This window comes from Pimephales promelas, chromosome 9 (assembly GCF_988280905.1).
Source record: "Pimephales promelas chromosome 9, fPimPro1.hap1.1, whole genome shotgun sequence".
Classification (NCBI taxonomy): Eukaryota; Metazoa; Chordata; class Actinopteri; order Cypriniformes; family Leuciscidae; genus Pimephales; species Pimephales promelas.
Window position 1 is genome coordinate 21,994,235 of NC_142777.1, and position 20,522 is coordinate 22,014,756.

A 20,522-nucleotide genomic window follows, 5' to 3' on the forward strand; every position below is an offset into this window, starting at 1 on the left:
GTCCCTGATGCCATGGTGACGTCTGTGCTTTGCTCTTACTTGTCGCTGGCCTGTAGAGGCCGCAGGTAGCAGCCAAGTACCGTCTGCAGTTCTTTGACAAACTCTCTCTCATGCTCCAAGATGTCTTGCACCACCTAAGAAACAAACAAAGCATTCAAATAAGAACTTTTAATTTAATTAATTTGCTACATGTACATTTGGCATTTGTTCATGCGTTTAAAAGAACTCACCACATTGTAATAATTTTTTGTCAGCTGAGGAACGTCAAATCCTTTTATCGATTTCGGAGATATTGGTTTCTCTGGGGAAAATAGAGGGAAAACTTAATAAGAATGCCACAGTTTTGACAATTATGTTTGCTAGGACAAATTGATTCTAATGCTGCGTTCACGTGCTATGGAAAATAGGATAGTTTCCACTTGTGAACTGGTATTTACCAGTGTGTTGCGTTCAAGTGCCTTTATTGTCGTAATGTGGTAAAAAGATGGAGATCCAGACCTGTTATTTAGCTAAAATTATTTTAGATTGCTTAAGTCATCTGCAACAGCAAAAAAATGATTTATCAAAACTCAAAAGGTAAATAATATGCGGTATATTTTCTAGATCACGAATAGTATTTATTTTTACCATTCACAACTCTCGCGGTGCTCTCCGCCATTTTGAAATGGTCAAAGGTTATCTCATCTCGGCAACTCGTCCATCAAAATATTCTACGAGTTGCCCAGTGGTAAATACCACATGAGGGGGCGTTCATGTGCATTTTCCACGTCGGCTTTTGGTATTTACCATAGCACATGAACGCAGCATAACAATGCTAAGATGTAAGAGAATATATTTAATTGCCCACTCACCACAAGGCTTGACCTCTCGGACATAGTTGCTTGGGAACCAGCCGGTTTTGCCATTAAGGTTTCCCTCCCACCATCCGCCTTCCTCCTGACGAGTGACATGGATCAGCTCGCCCTTGCTGAAAGACAGTTCGTCCTCATTGTTCTGCTTAAAATTGAAGCGGGCCTTTACCATCAGCTGCCCACCGCCTCCATTCTCCGACATTTCCTGGAAAGCAACCGTTGAAATATTTCAGTATGCACTCAACTGGGGCAGCAAATCGCGAAAAAACAGTTGTTCATGACCATTAGCTTTAACATTCACTAAAGAAAGTTATAAAAAATAATAAGACATTGGGTCTCATTCACTAAGCAAGTGTACACACTAATTTGTGCATGAATCAGTTTAGTACATCAGTGTACAGTCAACAAATCATGATTCACCAAAAACTTTCGTACAAAAATGTATTCTAAATGTACAAAAATGTACAACTGAACCAAACTTCTACACCTACGCAGAAAGCACTTTTGTGATGCCTTATAATCATGTTAAGTTAATCATTGTCATCTTAACATGACAATAATTATATTATATTATACAAAATTACAGATTATACATTTATAAATTATAGCATTTACTATAATCTTAAATATATTTAATCATAAAGAGGTAAAGAGTAAAAAAAGCTGCGTTTTAGCTTCAGCTGTGAGGTTTCTCTGAATAACGCAGTTATATGCATGTAAAGCTGGCTAATGAGAGGTCTATAATCTGAGTTTGTAAAAAAAAGGTGTTTATTGTGATTGAAATGGTTTCCAGAACAGCACGGCTTTCCTCTGGGATCTGGTGAGAGAGCGTCTACACAGAGCGGCATGTGTTTGACGAGAGTGATGAAAGGCTGTAAAGGAAAGATTGTGCGGAAAGCCCTAACACAGAGATGGTTTTATGCAAATGACTAACAACAAGTAAGCGTCTGCTCATTCAAATTCACTAATGTTAGAATGAGATTTAAAAAAAAATTATGTGCATATACACGTTTTGTGAATTAGATTATTTTGTGTGTACAAATACAAAATAATCCATGCAATTATTAGTGAATGAGACCCAATGTTTATTTTGAGAAAATATAAAGATCCTGAACAAGCCCACTATAATGACAATAAGTGGTCAAAGGGAAGCAAGTTGTATTATTAAATTATTAGGGCATAATAATTTAATTATTAATGTATTTTTTTATGAAAATGAATGTGAAAAACAAACTTTAAATTGAGGAAAAACTGACAGCTCTCATTCAAACAGAGTATTGACAGAGAAAAAAAAAACATCACACTATGTTCACACTTAATTTTCAGGATTGACAACTGCATTTATTTACAGGTGTGAGTCTCGAAATGCCCCGTTCACACAGAAACTTACAGTAGCGTCTTGAAAATTGTCTGTATGAATGTTCCCTTTCAGCCGAAAACTGAAAATGCTATGCATCCCTAGTTTTCCGAGAATGCGCTGAAATTTCTGCAGCCGAAAATAGCATTTTCAGGTTTTCGGCTGAAAGAGAATATTCATACAGACAATTTAAAATGCAGGACTGACAACCGTATTCTGCTGCTCTATGAACTTGGTTTAAGAGGCTAAAATGTCACATTTATTATAATGGGTTTATGCAAATATTGTTTTACGTTCACTAAAATAAAAAGTTATTAATATTTCAAATATTATAAATAAAAAAAATAATAATTTACAATACAGGCCTAGCTTTCAATTATACTGCAATGTTGAAAAGATATACTTGCTATTAAACAATTATTTAATTGATTAAAACTCTTTCTTTAGACTGTGTTCATACTAATTTAACAAATCTCAATGCTGGGTGTGATTATTTTTGATTATTTTTACAGAAACTTGTGCAATTAGGTCATTTTTTTAAGCGATTGCCAGCTCTAAATAAACCTATATAAGTATTGGGTGGTAAAATTATTATTCACATTATTCATTTATTATTTTACATGTTATGAGGTTAGAACAATACTGTTTTTATAGAGCAGTGAATCTGAACTAATTAAAATGATTGCCTAAATATAATGCAGAGTGTGTTGTAATTAGTCATCTTATTGGGGTTATTTGCATAATGTTCCTTAATAATTATGTGTTTCTTTGAAATATAGTAGAAGTGACCATAATAAGCTCACCCAAATCTAGATTTTCTTATAGTATTCCTACAGATATCTGACCTGAATAGCCATCTAACTAGGTATGAATTTGAAAATTAATCTGTCATCTGTTATCTTCCTGTCAGTAACAGAATTTATTATATATATATATATATATATATATATATATTTTTTTTTTTTTTAATTATAAACAAAAGATATTTTCGATGTTGTAAAAGACCACAGGTAATCAGCATTTACGGCACTGTATAGATACTTGCCACTGCTTTTGACTGCCTCCGTAAGGACCTGCTGGACTTCAAGCTGGGAACAGCTTGTGAAGGGGTTGACAGGCTAGTAGGAGAGGCACTGGACTGTGGACATGATCTATTAGGGGTACAATCTGGATATATGGAGAAACAAAAAAGAAAACATTTTTTTTAATATAAATACAGTGAATAAGGTTTAGAACAACACCAGTCTGTGTCTGATAACATTTCTCACTTGAAAAAAAGAGAACAGAACATCTGTGGGTGGTCACTGGATTATAGGTCTACTGATATGAATATACAGAAAGTCCTGAACAAGGATGAGACATGCTTACAGTCGACAGTTCAATGATTCTGTCCCTGTGTACACTACATTTCAGTTCAGCATGGCCTGTTACACTTATAACACTTAGGACATGAGTGAATGACATGCATAAAATATGAAGTAGCTTTGGCAAATGTAACTGTCTTTCATTTTTCATTAAGTGACATTCAAATTACTTGAAGCCATATGATTTCAAATCAAATTATCATCAAATGTCACCCCAAATTATGGGGTATGATAATGCCACATCATATTACAAGGTGTCCAAATTTGTTTAACCACATCTAAATAAGCATACACTGCTGTTTAAAAGTTTGGGGTCATTAAGATTTTTATTTAAGTTTTTCTTTTTTTAAGCAAGGATGCATTAAACTAAACAAAAATGACAGTAAATACATTTATAACGATACAAAAGACTTCTATTTCAAATAATTACTTTTCTTTTGAACTTTTAATTAATCAAATAATCCTATTTTTTTTTTCAGTTTCCACAAAAATATTAAGCAGCCCCACTGATTTCAACTATGATAATGATGATAAATGTTTATTATTATTATTATTATTATTTCTGATTGATAGTGTGGCATTGAAGACTAGAGTAATAATATTTCACAATATTACCGTTTGTCCTGATTTTTTTGGTCAAATAAATGCAGCCTTTGTGAACATAAGACTTTTGAAAGCTAGTGTATGTTTAAACTAATCAACAACAATATGGTCAGCCCAAAATTCCATTAGCCAAACATTTAGCAAAATTCAGTGGAACTAACATTTTCAGCTCGGATAATTTGACAAAAATAGAAAGAAAAAATAATAATGATTTCTTAAAAAACATTTTCCCCCATTATATCCAGGACATGTCAAAAGGCCCGCCAGACCCTCTAAATGTAGTACAAAGTCAGGCCAGGTCATTCTGTCATCGTTAAACATCCCAATCAGAGCACTCACTCACCCATTCATAATTCTGTAATCTCTGAGAAGACCAATAATCCACAGCCTAATGCACTAGCATATGGGTCACCCCTTTTTTTTACAGTCTATGGTCACAACGCACAACTACTGAAAGCAGCCAGACACATACTCTCCACTGTCTCCGGTGTATGACGACAAGTATCAAGATCAAGACCGACAGACATAATGTATGTTCTAGTATACCCAAAGCAAGGCCTGAAACATGGTATACTATTAGTATTCATTTTGTCATAAAAAGACATTGCATATTTATCCCAAATTTGCATGACTGGGATGTATTAATTTGCTATGAGCAATATGTTGTTCATAAATAGAAGAGGATTAGGGATGAGGAGGCATGCGGTATGCAGCGACAGAAGCAAACACTCAGGTGCTCTGTTTGCTACACTTTGGGTCCTGACAGATTTCCAGCGCTGCGGGGGCCTCTGGGGCTCTTCACTGACTCACACGTCGCTGTTCTCGCCTGCTCCATCTACACAATAAAAGCTCAGCATGTCTGCTGGATTTCACGGCAGGATCTTTCCGAACACCCATGGCGCACAAACAGTGTGTGTGAACCTGCTCCAAGCTTTCCACAGCAAACACAACAGAGAATTCAGATAAAGCCAGGCCAGGGAACGTCTTCTCTATGCCTTGGCCCTTGAGCACACTTCAGAGTGAAACCCTCGCTGTTTCATCATAGAGATCTTTCACACCAATCCAGTCAAATCGATCTGCCCCCATTAGTGAGTCATTCTTAAGAACTAACACCTCTCTTTAATATAGCGAGTTTGCAAAGCTATTTGCAAGCGTTTAAAGTTGGGTCATGTGTAAACAGGATTACATTTGAATATTCTATGAATAAATATGTGTTTTTTTATGAATAACAAACAAGCCATTGACTCAAGCCATTGACTTACAAGGCATTTTTGCTCAAAAATGAAAATTCTTAAAGGTGCAATGTGCAATATTTCAGAGGATCTATTGACAGCAATGCAATATAAGATCCATAACTATGTGTTCAGTGGTGTATAAAGACCTTACTCAATGAATCGTTGTTTTTAAATTTAATAGAAAAAGTTAATTTTGGAAGAATATCCTGATTTTTTTTTTTTTAAATAAACATTAATGTGCACTGGGGTGATCATTCCACAAACACAATAACTAATGGCATTTGACATGGATGGCGCATTTTAGTAGTTTGTTCGATCTATTTTTAAAGAATTAACATTTTTATTCTGGACTGTTGCATTAAATTGATCCAGAATGAATGTAAAAACAATTATAATGGTATATCTTTTTTACTTTCTATTCATCAAAGAATCCTGAAAAAAACAACAACTATATTTTCCACAAACATCAGCATATTAGAATGATTTCTGAAGGATCATGGGACACTGAAGATTAAAGACATGGCTGTTGAAAATTCAGCTTTGCCATCACAAATAAAAAATAAATTAAATTTTTTTCACTGTATCTTTATCAAATAAATGCAACTTTAACTACAATAACAAATGAGACTTAAAGGAGCAAATGAGACTTAAATGAGCTGTATGTAAGAAATGTATTTGAAATAATTATAAAATGGCCCTGATATGTCACTGGACATCAAGAAATCATGTTCATTTCAAATACTTATACCACTGACAACAGTAGTCTGGCCAGGATATTGTCGTTTAAAAAGTGAAGTTGCAGCCCTCAACTTATGTTGATGTTGTCATGTTGTGTTTTGGTCTGATGCTCCACCCTCCACCAATCTACCAATCATGGAGTCAGTAGTGTTGCCGCATCCGGGTTGCCAGCTCTACTTAGCACAGCTGCAGATACAAACATGTCGGATAAAAAAATGTTGGATCCTGCAGCCTATCTGGCAACCTCGGGTCAGGGGGAGGGGATACACTGCTCTACAGTAATTTGAAAGTGATTGCAGTACCAGTTTTGGCCACAATCTTACATACAGCTCCTTTAATTAATTTTTTTTTTTTTTAAATATATATTTCTTAAAAAATGTAAAATATATAAAAATTAAAATATATATATGGGAGGACATAATTTAAAGGCAACAGCCACAGGGAACAGTGGGAAACATAACAAGGAAGCAAAAACTGAGAATAACTACATGTCTCATGAATTCCGCATGGTTATGCAGATACTGTCAGCCGCCCGGACAGGCCCTACAAAAAGCAACTGTCTGTTGCCTCCAGTAGTTCAGAGCAGCTGCAGCTGAAAGAAACAAATGCGAGCACGACCCCAGACAAATCACGACTTGACATTCACAAAGAAAATCAGTCATCCTCATCCTGAGAAAAAATGTGATTTGTATCTCATGTTTACTGCACTCTTCAACTGAATTAAATGGCCTACTGTGATAAACCTGCATTGACATGCGATGGGAAATCTAAAAAAAAAACTTGAACTGATAATGGAATTAAAATATGTTCACTTTAGAATCAAAGCATTAAATCTACTTTAAAACAAACAAACGCAGCTGATGCTAGTGGGATGAAGGAAGACAGTTGTTGCCACAGGTCCTCTGGGAACATGCAAAAGGAAAGATGTGGCTCATTTCCACCAGAAACATAACACTGAGTTATTATGGAGTGCCTGCCATCCTGATTTAAACAGAGACATTCTTCGTAGATTATAAGTGACCATCAGGACCTAATTTTCTAAAAATGTCTTTTACACAAGGCTTGCACACAATGCCGTCTTTTAGACTGTCTGCTCGGTCTAGCAAAACCCTCAGAAGTGTTAACACGACTATCACTTGGGGAGGAAGAAGAAACTCACCAATGAGAAGACAAAGCAGATGCCGACAGTACTCAAAAAGAGAAGACACCAAATATTAATGAAGAACATATACATAATATTATGAATTACCTTGAGTGGCGATGTTTATTGCTGAGAGTGTTGACAGAACCTTGTTGAAGTTTTCCCCAGTATATAAGCTCTCTGGATCAAAGCCCTAAGGGAAAGACACAAGTCAAAGTCAGGAAAAACTGTCCACTGAACCAGAAGTAGAAGCAGCAGAAGTAGGTCAGATACCTCAAGATATAGCATTATGTCTATTTTACACAACCAGTTACATCAAAATATAACATGAACATTTAGTTGAACTCTCGGAAAATTGTAAATCCTGTATACCATATGGGACATTCGCAATTAAAGGGTTAGTTCACCCAAAAATGAAAATTAAGTCATTAATTACTCACCCCCATGCTGTACCAACCCCATAAGACCTTCGTTCGCCTTCGGAACACAAATGAAGATATTTTTATAGGGGTGTCAATCGATTAATCGCGATTAATTGCATCCAAAAAAAAGTTTGTGTTTACATAATATATGTGGGTGCGCTGTGTATAATTATTTTGTATATATATAAATACACACACATGCATGTATATTTAAGAAAAAATATAATTTACATATAAAATATTTATATATTATATAAATCTATATACAGTATATACATGAAAATATTTCTTAAATATATACAAGCATGTGTGTGTATATACACTCACCGGCCACTTTATTAGGTACCCCATGCTAGTAACGGGTTGGACCCCCTTTTGCCTTCAGAACTGCCTCAATTCTTCGTGGCATAGATTCAACAAGGTGCTGGAAGCATTCCTCAGGGAGTTTGGTCCATATTGACATGATGGCATCACACAGTTGCCGCAGATTTGTCGGCTGCACATCCATGATGCGAATCTCCCGTTCCACCACATCCCAAAGATGCTCTATTGGATTGAGATCTGGTGACTGTGGAGGCCATTTGAGTACAGTGAACTCATTGTCATGTTCAAGAAACCAGTCTGAGATGATTCCAGCTTTATGACATGGCGCATTATCCTGCTGAAAGTAGCCATCAGAAGTTGGGTACATTGTGGTCATAAAGGGATGGACATGGTCAGCAACAATACTCAGGTAGGCTGTGGCGTTGCAACGATGCTCAATTGGTACCAAGGGGCCCAAAGAGTGCCAAGAAAATATTCCCCACACCATGACACCACCACCACCAGCCTGAACCGTTGAAACAAGGCAGGATGGATCCATGCTTTCATGTTGTAGACGCCAAATTCTGACCCTACCATCCGAATGTCGCAGCAGAAATCAAGACTCATCAGACCAGGCAACGTTTTTCCAATCTTCTATTGTCCAATTTCGATGAGCTTGTGCAAATTGTAGCCTCAGTTTCCTGTTCTTAGCTGAAAGGAGTGGCACCCGGTGTGGTCTTCTGCTGCTGTAGCCCATCTGCCTCAAAGTTCGACGTACTGTGCGTTCAGAGATGCTCTTCTGCCCACCTTGGTTGTAACGGGTGGTTATTTGAGTCACTGTTGCCCTTCTATCAGCTCGAACCAGTCTGGCCGTTCTCCTCTGACCTCTGGCATCAACAAGGCATTTCCGCCCACAGAACTGCCGCTCACTGGATGTTTTTTCTTTTTCGGACCATTCTCTGTAAACCCTAGAGATGGTTGTGCGTAAAAATCCCAGTAGATTAGCAGTTTCTGAAATACTCAGACCAGCCCTTCTGGCACCAACAATCATGCCACGTTCAAAGTCACTCAAATCACCTTTCTTCCCCATACTGATGCTCGGTTTGAACTGCAGGAGTTTGTCTTGACCATGTCTACATGCCTAAATGCACTGAGTTGCCGCCATGTGATTGGCTGCTTAGAAATTAAGTGTTAACGAGCAGTTGGACAGGTGTACCTAATAAAGTGGCCGGTGAGTGTATATATATATATATATATAAAATAATTATACACAGTGCACCCACATATATTATGTAAACACAAACTTTTATTTTGGATGCAATTAATCGTGATTAATTGTTTGACAGCCCTAATTTTTTATTAAATTTGTGAGGTGGATCACTGCTACATAGGCTGCCTAAGGGATCGAAACTTGACGGCCCAGAAAGTCAATGAAGAAAATGTTTAAATATTCCATGTGACAACAGTGGCTCAAGTTTTCAAGTGACGAGAATACTTTTTTTGTGCGAAAAAAACAAACAAAAATAACGACTTTATTCAACTACTCCATTTGTTTCTTGTAGGGCTGAGATGAGAGTTCAAGAGATTTCCATGACGCATGCACGAGAATTGCGATCTTCTTCAACTCTTCTTCAGTTCAGTTCAGTTCTCGCGCATGCGTCGTGGAAATCTCTTGAACTCTCGTCCCAGGCCTACAAGGAAGAAAAGGAATAGTCGAATAAAGTTGTTATTTTTGTTTGTTTTTTCGCACAAAATTTATTCACGTCGCTTGATAAACTTATACTTGAGCCACTGTAAGCACATGGAATATTTAAACATTTTCTTCAATGACTTTATGGGCCGTCAAGTTTCAATCCTTTAGGAGCCGATGTAGCAGTGATCCACCTCTCAAATTTGATCAAAAATATCTTCATTTGTGTTCCGAAGATGAACGAAGGTCTTACGGGATTGGTACAGCATGGGGGTGAGTAATTAATGACTTAATTTTCATTTAAGGGTGATCTAACCCTTTAAAAAGATTTTTTTTAATCATTAAAAAAAAATAATAATAAAATGGAAGAAATATACATCTTAAAATAAAACTTAAATATTTATGGATTTTTTTCCACATTACATCATATCATTAGTCATTTGATCGATGCATCAAACTATATCCATGTATCGCTACACCAATCTCATCTTTAGTGTGACCCACATTTTTATATGTTTGGTCAACAAGGCCCTGTTGGTCGCTGGGTACAGAAAGCTATCCCCTTTCTTGTTAAGGGTACGGTTTCACATGTTAAATAAAACATATTAGCATTTACACAGCAATGCAAGAAGAGCGTGTCCTTGTATTTGCTGAGAGCCGTTTCAAAGGCTGCAACTTCAGCAGTCAGTTCACTTTATAGATTGCACTTTACCTTTTGCTTTAGAACATTTGTTGCATTTCTCTCTCATCAGTAGTTTAAAATGGCTCATATCAAGCTTAATCTTTTGCTACGATACTTCTCGTTTGCAGCTCCTTTAGAAGCAGAAGTGAAAGTTATGCGCCTGGCTTGTTTGTCCAGTCACATGACTTGCATCAACTATATGCCCAATGGGCCTTTAACAGAGCATGAAACTGGAGCTTTCTTCAAACCAGATACGACGACATAATTTATTTCAAAATATTCTTCACATTTTCACTAATAACGATATATATCACATGATCAAAATATAATTTTTTTTTGTGCTGTCAAATCGATTCTAATATAAAAGTTTGTTGATTTGATATATATATATATATATATATAATCCTGATTGACTGGTTAATAGTGTTCAGCTCCAAAATTTGCAGAGAGCTTTGTCCATGCATAGCCCACATTTTCCATGCTTAAATTTTGTGCAAAAAAGTGTTTGTTTATATTCAAATGCGTGTATCTTATTTGTAATAGGACAAATCTCACATCTTTATTGACTACTCAAAAAAAAAACCCATCAGTCAATCACTGATCTTTGGATAGTTACATAAATCGTTAAAAAATGTGATATATAAAATGCATTACTGAGACACCGACTTGTAGACAACCTTGTATAATTCATCATAACCCACATAAACTCAAAGAAAAGGTGCAGAGTTCAAGTGTGCCGCACGCATCAAGAAAAGTGAAGCCAAAACCATTCAATATTTTTTTTTTTAAATATGCCATCTACATTATCAAAGATTAAGGGATAAAATGATTGACTGCAGGGGTACTTTAACAAAGTCATAACTAAACATTACATATAAACAAGAAACATGGCACTAATGAGTCATGTTCACCACTTGTGCACAGTTTATAAGTCAGTTTTATAATTTTTTTAGGACCCCCTCGAAAACGAGATGTTGCATCTCAAGGGGTTTATCCTAATAAAATAAATTTACACATAAGTCCATAACCACATTATGCTCAAAGTTTTAGTACAGGAACACCATCAATGCAGAGGGTGTGGCATCAAAGTCTGGCTATGTGTTTGTGTCAATAATAGACAACGCAGATTGACAATGTTTACTGTGATGGGTATAATTCCTGACCATCGTCCTGAGACGCCTGTAATGTTGCTGCAGCTCGAGACCATAATAACCATAATAAATGAAATGCACATTCAAAAGAGCTAGTATTATGAGCAATCTTGTTTACTGGCATATTTTAAGATCACATGTGCAAAACCAAAACCAAACCCTGCTATTTATTTGTCTGTCCTCTGGGAGAGCTAAACTAAATTAGATGGGCAGAAGAGAGAAGTACTCTAGATAGCCTACCAATATAAATTATTAAATATAAATTAATAAGACTCCAAGTAAGTCATTCCTTCATAAAAGCAATGTTTATATAGGCAAAGCTTTAATCTGAAATGTATTTTCGTGCACATACACTACAGAACCGATTTTGCTTATTTGTGATATACACCTAAAAGAGTAGATCCTCAGCCTAGGGGTCGCATATTTTATACACACTCAGCTGTGTTCCTCAAAGGCATTCGGGTGATACAAAACACAATAAAGTAGAGAAAATGTATCCTACCTCAACCTTTAGAGACTGGCATCCTTTTAGAAACTCCCGAATGTTTGCAATGCAGGCCGCTTCGCATCTGGGTTCAGTTGAATACTGTAACCAATGAAAGAATGAGGATGTAAATGATCTCAACTTTGCTTCAACCACACTGCAAAGCAAAGAGATTAACAAGATCTTGTTTTAGAAGTGAATGTCACCCTAGCCTATGAGCCACATTGTCACCCAGCCACTGCTGTCCTGTATCGCTTGCTAAATTTCTTTGGCGTTCAGTATACTGTTAAGTTACTATTTCTTTGCGTGAGCTTCGCCATAGTACACACTCACACACACATACATACACACATCTGCTTGATCTCATTGGGCCCTGTCGCACCAGGAAAATATATTTAAGAGGAAGTGACGATGTTTGCTCAGCAAGATTCTACTTAGACCGCTAACTAGTGACCGACTCATTTCAACAAATCGATTCTTTCAAACAGTTCGTTTCAAAGAACCGGCTCCAAATCCAATTCCTTTTTCGCATTGACCATAATATAGGCTACAGAAAATATCCCAAAAAAGGCGGCAGAAGTGATTTACTCATTTAAATTCAAATCTAATTTGCATCAACAACACTATACTAATTAATTTACGTGAAAGCTTCGCTGAAGTTTTTAACGAATCGTTCAGTCACGTTTCAAATCATTAAAAAGATCCGACTCCAAAGAACAATTCGAATATTTGGTAAATTCTAACAGAAAAATATTTATTTGAAAGCGTCGTAAAATCAGTAAAGCGAAATGGAACATGCTAAAAAGAAAGGGAAAAAAACGCGAACCAACAAAACTTATAATGGGCCCTTTATTAAAAAAGAGAGAAACTTTTCCCTGTCAAGTTGTAAGTTAACGTTATTGATCAGCACATTCGTTATAATGTCCCTGCATCGAAATACGAATTCAAAGAGTTTAAATCGATTTTAAAACGAACTTTATTCAACAGAGATCAAAATATATAACGTATGCGTATAGCTATCTAATTAATAACGATGCTGTGTGTAATGAGTAAAAAAGGGGGAGTTGAATTTGGTAACTTGTTAGCATCAGAGGCAGACTCAGAAAGACATTCAATAATCTGAGAGATCTCATTGACAGCTAAACGGCTTTTAAACAGAAGAAAATTGCTTTACAAATGTCATTGGCATTTTACACAAAAGTGTAGATTGACAAGGACTTCGTTTTTTGAGAATGCGGAACAATTTCTCATGTAACAGGAAGTCAGATGCATCTCTCTTAAATTGTGCGCCCTGAATAAACCTAGTTAAATACACATTCATCGCGTAGTTTAACATTTTTTTTAAAACGACGTATTTTATATTTGCACAAAATAGAGCATCTTAAATTGTCCCTAACATTAGCGTCTTGACATGGGCATCGTGCACCGTCAGTTCCGCATGGCAGTTATTTGCTGCGGTTGCATTAAATTATATAACGTTACAATCCACTAATGTTTACGACTGTTTGATGAAAGAAACATAACATGTGCATATAATAAGTTACCTTTAGGATGGCTCCAGGCAGCAGCCGCTCCATAAGCTTACACAGGACGACCCCATCTCTGAGAGATGTTTTCAGAAATTCCTCTGGATCAGCGATATTCTTTTTGGGTGAATTGAGAACTCCTAATGTTATTAGCCACGTAACAGTCTGCTCCTCGGGGTTCATATTTTAGGCTCAATGGGCCTTTTAGATTTAGCTGCACCCTTGGTGCGCCGGCTCTAACTATGTGTTGAGATGCTACCCACATCCGTCGCGCTTCTGCTTTTTCTGTATGTTACAACAACCATTCAGCCACGCCACTTAGATCTCCAGTGGACGTCTGCTTCATAACCAACACAGACTCTTGACATTTCAGTGATACAAAAGTAACTGTTATTGCTTTAAAATGCCACAAGAATTTTCCACACTGCTCAACTTCATTGTATTTTATTAAACTGGCCTGTATGCAGTACGAGTGAACACTGCCATTATACCAATACACGACTTTTATGGTGGGAATTAAGAAACAGACAAGTAATACATTCATTTCAACTCAAAAGATTGTTTATTGAAAGAGAGGGGTCAATGCAATTCATCTGCAGTACTCCATCTAAAGTAAACGGTCTCAAACAGCAGCCTCCAAAGAACACCGAGATTCTGGATCTAGGCAACAAAACAGAAAATTTTAATAATGATGCTGCAAGTCATCAATTTGTAAGAATTTAATTTCTTTAACATACCTGAATCTTCAGAAAGGCTTATGGCTCTTCCACAATGACAACAGGTCCTGATCAGTAATGATGTATTCATGTACGATTTACCATCAAACTCCCTTTCCTCCATTCACCCTGCAACAAGAGAGTTACAATCAGCAAACTGTTGTAGTTCAGCATAAGGGACAGATATTCTTTAAAATAATGACCCAATCTGAAAGGTTTTCCAGGCTTGTTGATAGTGCCGTCTTTCTCCGTGCGGTCTCCTTTGTTAGAATTGGCATGCTTGCAAGCGGTTCTGGCTTTAACACTACGTGAATTTACTATTTCAAAAGGGTTCCACTGGGAAGTTTCAAGAGGTTTTGCAGCTATGTGCTTTATATTTGACTGAAGGGATAGATCCATTGAGAAGATTCATCTTAATATCCTTTAGAAAAAAAGAAAAGGCAGGCCATTTCTCATTTGAAAGGGGCAAAAAAAAAATAATCCAGACATTCTCCTTTAGTGCAACAGAATTGACTGACTTTTCTGAGACTAAGACCTCCTAAACTCAGTGATCCAGTGGTTGGGGAGGGATCAGACTCCTTTGAAGGCAGAGATGAGGTTTTGTTAATGTTGGAAACAGCGTTTCAGATTGCATTTGAAAAAGCCAGGGCAACCAAGACGATGTTTGACTAAATTACACTAACCTTCAGGCTGCAAAATAACACCACAGAGACTTGACTTATACCAGAACAAAAGGGTTTGCTTTGCTTACCAGCTGTTGGCAGGTTATATCTGTGGTGCTGAATTGTTTCTTGCATTTTGGTTGTCTTTGGATTGGTCGATGCAAGACGTCAATGTTTAGGCTTTGTGATGAAGGATCCATTTGCACTGAGGAAAACTACACCCAGAGAGTTTGGAAAAAGGTGACATTTGTCCATTCCTCAACAATGTGAACAATCATGCCTACATGAATATTCTGCATTGCATCTATGTTAAGCGGCAATTGGGGGTGCTCACCATGGAAAACTGAAGAGGTGAATAGATATTTACACTTCATAGTTTCTCATTCTCTTTGAAAGTGTTGCTCAAGGTCTTTGATTAAAAACATTTTATTGGTAAATGAAAGCCATACGCTAGGGAATTGCAGGTTTAACAGATCACTAGTATACAAAAAGAACACAGATTTGCAACAGTACCATTAAATGGGATGTGGGCAAGGGAAAATAAACTTTGCATTTAAAAAAAGGACAAAACCTCCACAACTGTACAGCTTTAAACTGAAGCTTGAAGTCCAGAGTTTAAAAGGGCGCTCCTTTGAATCTTAAGTCTTTTGAAAGTCTCAATGAGGAGCCACAATTTCTCCCCCCCCGCCCCCTTTTCTCAGTATCGGCTGCGGGCCATTCCTCTATCTGCCCGACCACCGCCGCGGCCACCACCCCGAGGTGCCCCACGGCTCGAGCTGCTGTATTCACGAGGATAGCCTCTTTCAAGAGGGGGCGGTCCCCGCTCCTGCCTACCCGGTCTGTCACCACGATTAGTGGAGTACGGGTCACTCCGACTGCTGGGATAACTGTCACGACTGCCATATCCATCCCGGGAACTGCTGCCATAGTCGTCATAACGACTGCTTCCGCCACTCCCACTGTAGGACGGAGGGGGACCCCTTGAGGGTGGGGCGCTTCGTGAGTTACCTGCAGGGTCAATGGGTCATGTAATTGGCAAAATTTTATTTAAACATTTTTTGCATGATACTGCGATGTCAAGTGCCCATTTCCTTAAGTCTGCATCACGTCTAGCTCAAATGTTAGAAACTTTCCAAATGGGGCTAGAACAAATTTGGATCTTAGATTCTGGGTGGGACTACTTAAACCTAAAATAACTGAACTACCCAACTGGACTGTAGACAATTGACCACTCAGATGCCTTTGACACGTCATTGTTGAGTAAATGCACTTTCCTTGGTTTGGATTGAATTCCAGACAGATTGTAGTTTGAGTACTGCATCTCTCTCTTGGTTGTTCGGACCGAGCTACTGGAACGACTCAGACTTTTTGGGCGGCAAAAAACAGCTTGCAAGAGAATCCTTGTTGGTGCGATTTTGGTTGGAATTCACGACGAAAAGATGCCACGTTTGACGTTTCCACTTTTTGGCAATCACACGAGGCAGCCCTTTCCAGGCCCATAACAGGCGGTTTGAGTAGAGCCCCATAACCCTTTTCACCACACTTAAGGTTTATTCTTACCGTAACCGTCGTAAGGGTCTCTATAGGAGCCTGTACTGGGCCGTTCCATGTAACCCCGGGGCTCTCGTCCTCCACCATAGCCGTCGCGATCACTAAGAAACAATAAAACATTAGTCTGGATTCTCAAACTGCCATCAAATACATTTGACGATAGATGTTAGGCATGTTCAACGTCGGCTGGATGCAACCAATCGGCGAGTTGCCACGTGCCGAAGATGCAAACCGAGACGTGAAGTCGGACACTTTCTGGTTCCCGTAGTAACCGCTCACGTGGTGTTCGCATACTTTACCACAGCGGAAGTGAAATAAATGCAATATTTGCCAAATACACTGATATTTCAGACACATTTTTATTCAATACTTAAATGCTTCATACAGCATCTGTTTGACCAAGAATATTGTTCAAGCCCATATCAATGAAGTGGAGTCAACGTTTTTAAATCAGTGACACCAACATCGGGACTACATGACTTTACTATTATAAATATAGCTTGTGGAACAAAAGGTGAGAAGTAACATGACACACATGATCGTGATCATGCGGTAAATCTGGAGAATTGTGAACAGCTATGACTTCAGAGCTTGTGCAGCTGCGCTGGCTGAATTCTCCGGAGAATGGTGCGTTGGCGTTGCATTAAGTCGGACAATTTCTAACCGGAGCGCACCGTTTCAAGTCAGCCACCGATCGGTCTGCGCAGAGCTTCATGAAGTCGAACACACCTGTTAACATACCTGTAACCTCTGGATCCTGAGCCATAGTCATCTCTAGAACTGGAATGGCTTGAATATTCCCGGTATGGGTAATCACGTGGTGCCGGAGCGTAGTCTCGACTGTCCCTTGAACTCATGTAGTCACGGCTGGAATAACTGCAAAATATGCACAGCTTGTGTCATTGCATTTGGCAACAGACCATCACAAATGTTATATTAGTATTAGTTAATGTTGAAGTTAATTTTATCATGCATTTTACTTTTTTTCTATTCAAATTTAATTTTATAAATAATTTAATTTTAACAAAATGAAATTGATTTAATAGGTTCACGTAACACAGACCAGCCCCTCCCACTCTCCGCTGTGCAAGTTGAAAGTGTCCCCACTTTATTATAGCACACCACAAATAGCATGATCCAGCTATTTGAAGTGCACTTTGAGACTAACAGAGAAAGCCTAACTTGTAGGAGGTCTGAATTATTAATGCTTTTACATCTCACCTGTCTTTACTACTGTAGTGGTCGTCACGAGGTGGAGGACCATCATCCCGCCGGGACATCAGAGAATCTCTGCGAGGGGGGCCATAAGGGTCCCGGTCTCTGGATACCGGCACTATAACATACATTGAGAAAACAATGACTGTATGGTTCAAACAACAAAAAGAGCACAAAACTGTGTTCGGCAAACTCACGCCTGCCCATTGGACCAGAGGGTGCAGATCTCTTGGGTGGGGGTCCTCCGTTCCGCACTGGGGGGCCTCTCTTCAGTGGCGGCCCTCTTGAAGACATGCCTTTAAAAAAAGGTTCTACAATCCCTACGTTACCTTGGTAATATTTTTGGCAGCAAGCATGTTTTAAGTGTAGGCTCAGAACTTCTATGGAGACAATCATTTCAAATAGATCATCAAAATAGCATCATCACTGCAAAAAAGAGAATGTTCTGAATGGTACCTCTGCTTGGTGGTCCCCGCATTCCACTTGGTGCTCCTCTGGACCCTCGTGGACCTCTGGCAGGGCCACGACTCCGTGTATAAACTGGTGGTGGACCACGGCGTCCTGAAGACTCAAACTGAGGTTTGGTGGCCTGTTCCACTTTAATAGGTTTCCCGTCAAGGGGCTTGAAACACAAGTAACCGAAGTTTAGGAAACGGTTGCTTTTAAATATACAAGCTCACTGAAAAGCAATTGTTCAAATCTATTATGTAAGCTCAGAACTTCTTAGAGGACAATTGTGTCCTAGATCATTTCAAGATGATCACTACCATAAACCATCATCACAGCTTACAAATGTGAAGTTGTGAACTTAACACCCTTACTCACCTTTCCATTCATTTCCCTCGCAGCATCTTTAGCATCACCAGGATTTTCATAAGTCACAAACGCAAAACCTCTAGATTTGTTCGTTTCGCGATCCTTCATCAACAGAACTACAAAGGACAAGGGGTAGGACAAATATGGTCACACTTGACACCAATCGCACACTCGTGTAACTAAAAAACCCAAGAAAATCCCATTCACCCAAAACTCTCATGGTTCAAAACGTTCATTAAGAGATTGTAAGCCCACATGAATTTAGTGGTTTAATCTACATGTCTGAACATTATGGCTTTGGAATGGCTTGAGGATGAGTAGATGATAATTAATTGTGTGAACAAGCCCTTTAACATTTCTAGCTCATGTTGCAGCATCCCAAATATCAAATAAACACTTGCATTACAAAATTAAATTATCGAGTAATTTAGATCATACAAAACTATTATTACCTTCAGCTATTCGGCCAAACTTGCTGAAATATGCTTGAAGGACCTTCTCACTAGTTTCAGTGTTTAGGCCGCCAATGAACAGCTTTCCTGGTCGGTCTGCCTCTGCCATATTTCCCACTGTTGCCACTAAAGAGGGGGAGACATTTCTACATTACAAGAGAACAGTTAAAAACATCTCGCCAGAGAATAAAAAAAAAACAACAACAACAACTTAAAATCAGCATAAACTGGTCTCCCAGTCTAACTAAAAGGTGCCTCAAGCCAGCAAATAGACAAACCTCACCAAGTGGGACAGGGACAGCAAAAAAAAAAAAAAAAAAAAAATAGTTTAAACGGGTAACGTTAATCATCACCATTACTACATGCGTAGTAGCAGAACACAATGAAAAAACGTCAGTACGTGTTGATGTTACCGGTTAATGGAGTTGGAACAGATAAGATATTTGACGATGTAAAAGCGTCATTCTCTCGCGTAGCTGATAGGCCCTGTTTTGCTAACAGTAACCGTTAGTTGCTGCGGATCACGTGCAAACACTACGAACTTTTATTAGTAAAGTTTTAGAAGATACTAAATGTTTCGGTCGAACATTTTACATTGCATTCACATACACGTTTTCAAAGCATGCTTCACAAAATGGCGGACGCTTAAAATTAGAATGCTACTGGCAGCTCCAGCAGCCTGAGACCTCTTCAGGCCATATGGCTAACTTGCAACACATGTTTGTTGAAGAATCTCATATAATCACGATAAACACTAAATAATAATGCTGTTTTGGATTCAAATATATAAGAGAATAAAGCTCCTTTTCCCCCCATGTTCAAAATGGCGATTGAAATCTGCGTGTAGAAAAACATTTTGCCGTCTACAATCTACATGAGGCCATTTTCAGTTCCCATCACATCTGCAGCTGCTATATAACGTCATATATAGATCAGGCAAAGCGAATTGAAGGTGCACAATACAATTGCAATCAATAAATAAATAAATCAAAAATATAAGTATGATGAATCTATCAGATTGATCTATTTACTCACCTCAGGATCAATAGGCAGAAACAAAGCGTCTACTGGTTTATATATGTGTCTAATGTGTGGTTTCGACCCGCCCACACTGCGGTCACTTTTTCTACGGTAAGAGGGAGGAACTTAACGGGTTAAAAGTCTCTTGCGCCCTCTATTGTCATGTTTGCAAACTGTTTTTATTTTAGTCATACCAGAGAAAGTCTTGGTCATACAGCGAAATATAGTAATATAACGAAATATAGAAAAATGTTAACATTTACCAGTAGTAAATGTTAAAATTGCGCTCACTGACAAATTTTACACAAATAAATGAATAGATTTTTAAACAGATATTTAAATATAATATATAATCAATGCAATGGGTGTAAGAGTCATATCTGAAGCTAAACAAAAGTGTACATGAAGCTGTCGCCTCACGGGGCAGACATGACCAGCCGAACACTAAAAGAAAATTAATTACTTCATGAATGAAGTAGATTAATATATATTATAAAATATTGATAATTAAATAAAACAAATAAAATTACGAATTTAAATTTG

General features: G+C 38.0%; 2 protein-coding genes, 1 long non-coding RNA gene and 1 other non-coding gene across 10 annotated transcripts in view; all 4 read right to left on the reverse strand.

The window, feature by feature from the left end:
• Positions 1 to 13,834, reverse strand: part of arhgef6 (Rac/Cdc42 guanine nucleotide exchange factor 6) — a 32,709-nt gene extending 18,875 nt beyond the window's left edge. For 3 of the 6 annotated variants that reach the window (XM_089134866.1, XM_039665744.2, XM_039665743.2), the window contains exons 1-7: positions 13,566 to 13,833; positions 12,040 to 12,123; positions 7,398 to 7,482; positions 3,254 to 3,375; positions 852 to 1,056; positions 231 to 301; positions 40 to 134 (exon numbers count right to left, since the gene is read on the reverse strand). In XM_089134866.1, coding sequence (XP_088990992.1) covers positions 40 to 134; positions 231 to 301; positions 852 to 1,056; positions 3,254 to 3,375; positions 7,398 to 7,482; positions 12,040 to 12,123; positions 13,566 to 13,730 — 827 coding nt within the window. In that variant the 5' untranslated portion in view covers positions 13,731 to 13,833. Of the gene's footprint in view, positions 1 to 39; positions 135 to 230; positions 302 to 851; positions 1,057 to 3,253; positions 3,376 to 7,397; positions 7,483 to 12,039; positions 12,124 to 13,565 lie in introns of all 6 variants that reach the window. The other 3 variants (XM_089134865.1, XM_039665745.2, XM_039665746.2) reach the window with 3 other exon arrangements.
• Positions 13,835 to 14,090: 256 nt separating this feature from the next.
• LOC148977555 (uncharacterized) lies at positions 14,091 to 14,874 on the reverse strand. Its single transcript, XR_016169683.1, has 2 exons — positions 14,285 to 14,874; positions 14,091 to 14,207 (listed from the first exon to the last, which is right to left on the reverse strand). It is a non-coding gene; the product is annotated as an uncharacterized LOC148977555 (long non-coding RNA).
• Positions 14,875 to 15,335: 461 nt separating this feature from the next.
• Positions 15,336 to 20,120, reverse strand: rbmx (RNA binding motif protein X-linked). Of its 2 annotated transcripts, none has more exons than XM_039665750.2 (9): positions 19,995 to 20,120; positions 18,960 to 19,085; positions 18,517 to 18,623; positions 18,148 to 18,313; positions 17,889 to 17,987; positions 17,698 to 17,809; positions 17,218 to 17,352; positions 16,486 to 16,577; positions 15,336 to 15,933 (listed from the first exon to the last, which is right to left on the reverse strand). In XM_039665750.2, exons 2-9 carry the CDS (start codon positions 19,066 to 19,068, stop codon positions 15,623 to 15,625), a joined length of 1,131 nt encoding a protein of 376 aa, XP_039521684.1. In that variant the 5' UTR covers positions 19,069 to 19,085; positions 19,995 to 20,120; the 3' UTR covers positions 15,336 to 15,622. The 2 variants fall into 2 exon arrangements, with proteins under 2 accessions (XP_039521684.1, XP_039521683.1); XM_039665749.2 differs by having other exon boundaries at positions 17,889 to 18,002.
• LOC120475062 (small nucleolar RNA SNORD61) lies at positions 18,401 to 18,477 on the reverse strand. The gene has a single exon (XR_005621887.2). It is a non-coding gene; the product is annotated as a small nucleolar RNA SNORD61 (small nucleolar RNA).
• Positions 20,121 to 20,522: the final 402 nt, after the last annotated feature.

Bases quoted from the DNA above. Each gene is read 5' to 3' on its own strand.
- rbmx (XM_039665749.2), bottom strand. From the start codon at position 19,068: ATGGCAGAGGCAGACCGACCAGGAAAGCTGTTCATTGGCGGCCTAAAC. The intron at 17,810-17,888 runs GTGAGTTTGCCG...TGTATGTTATAG, and splicing joins CTCTGGTCCAATGGGCAGGC to TGCCGGTATCCAGAGACCGG. The intron at 15,934-16,485 runs GTAAGAATAAAC...TTGACCCTGCAG, and splicing joins AGACCCTTACGACGGTTACG to GTAACTCACGAAGCGCCCCA.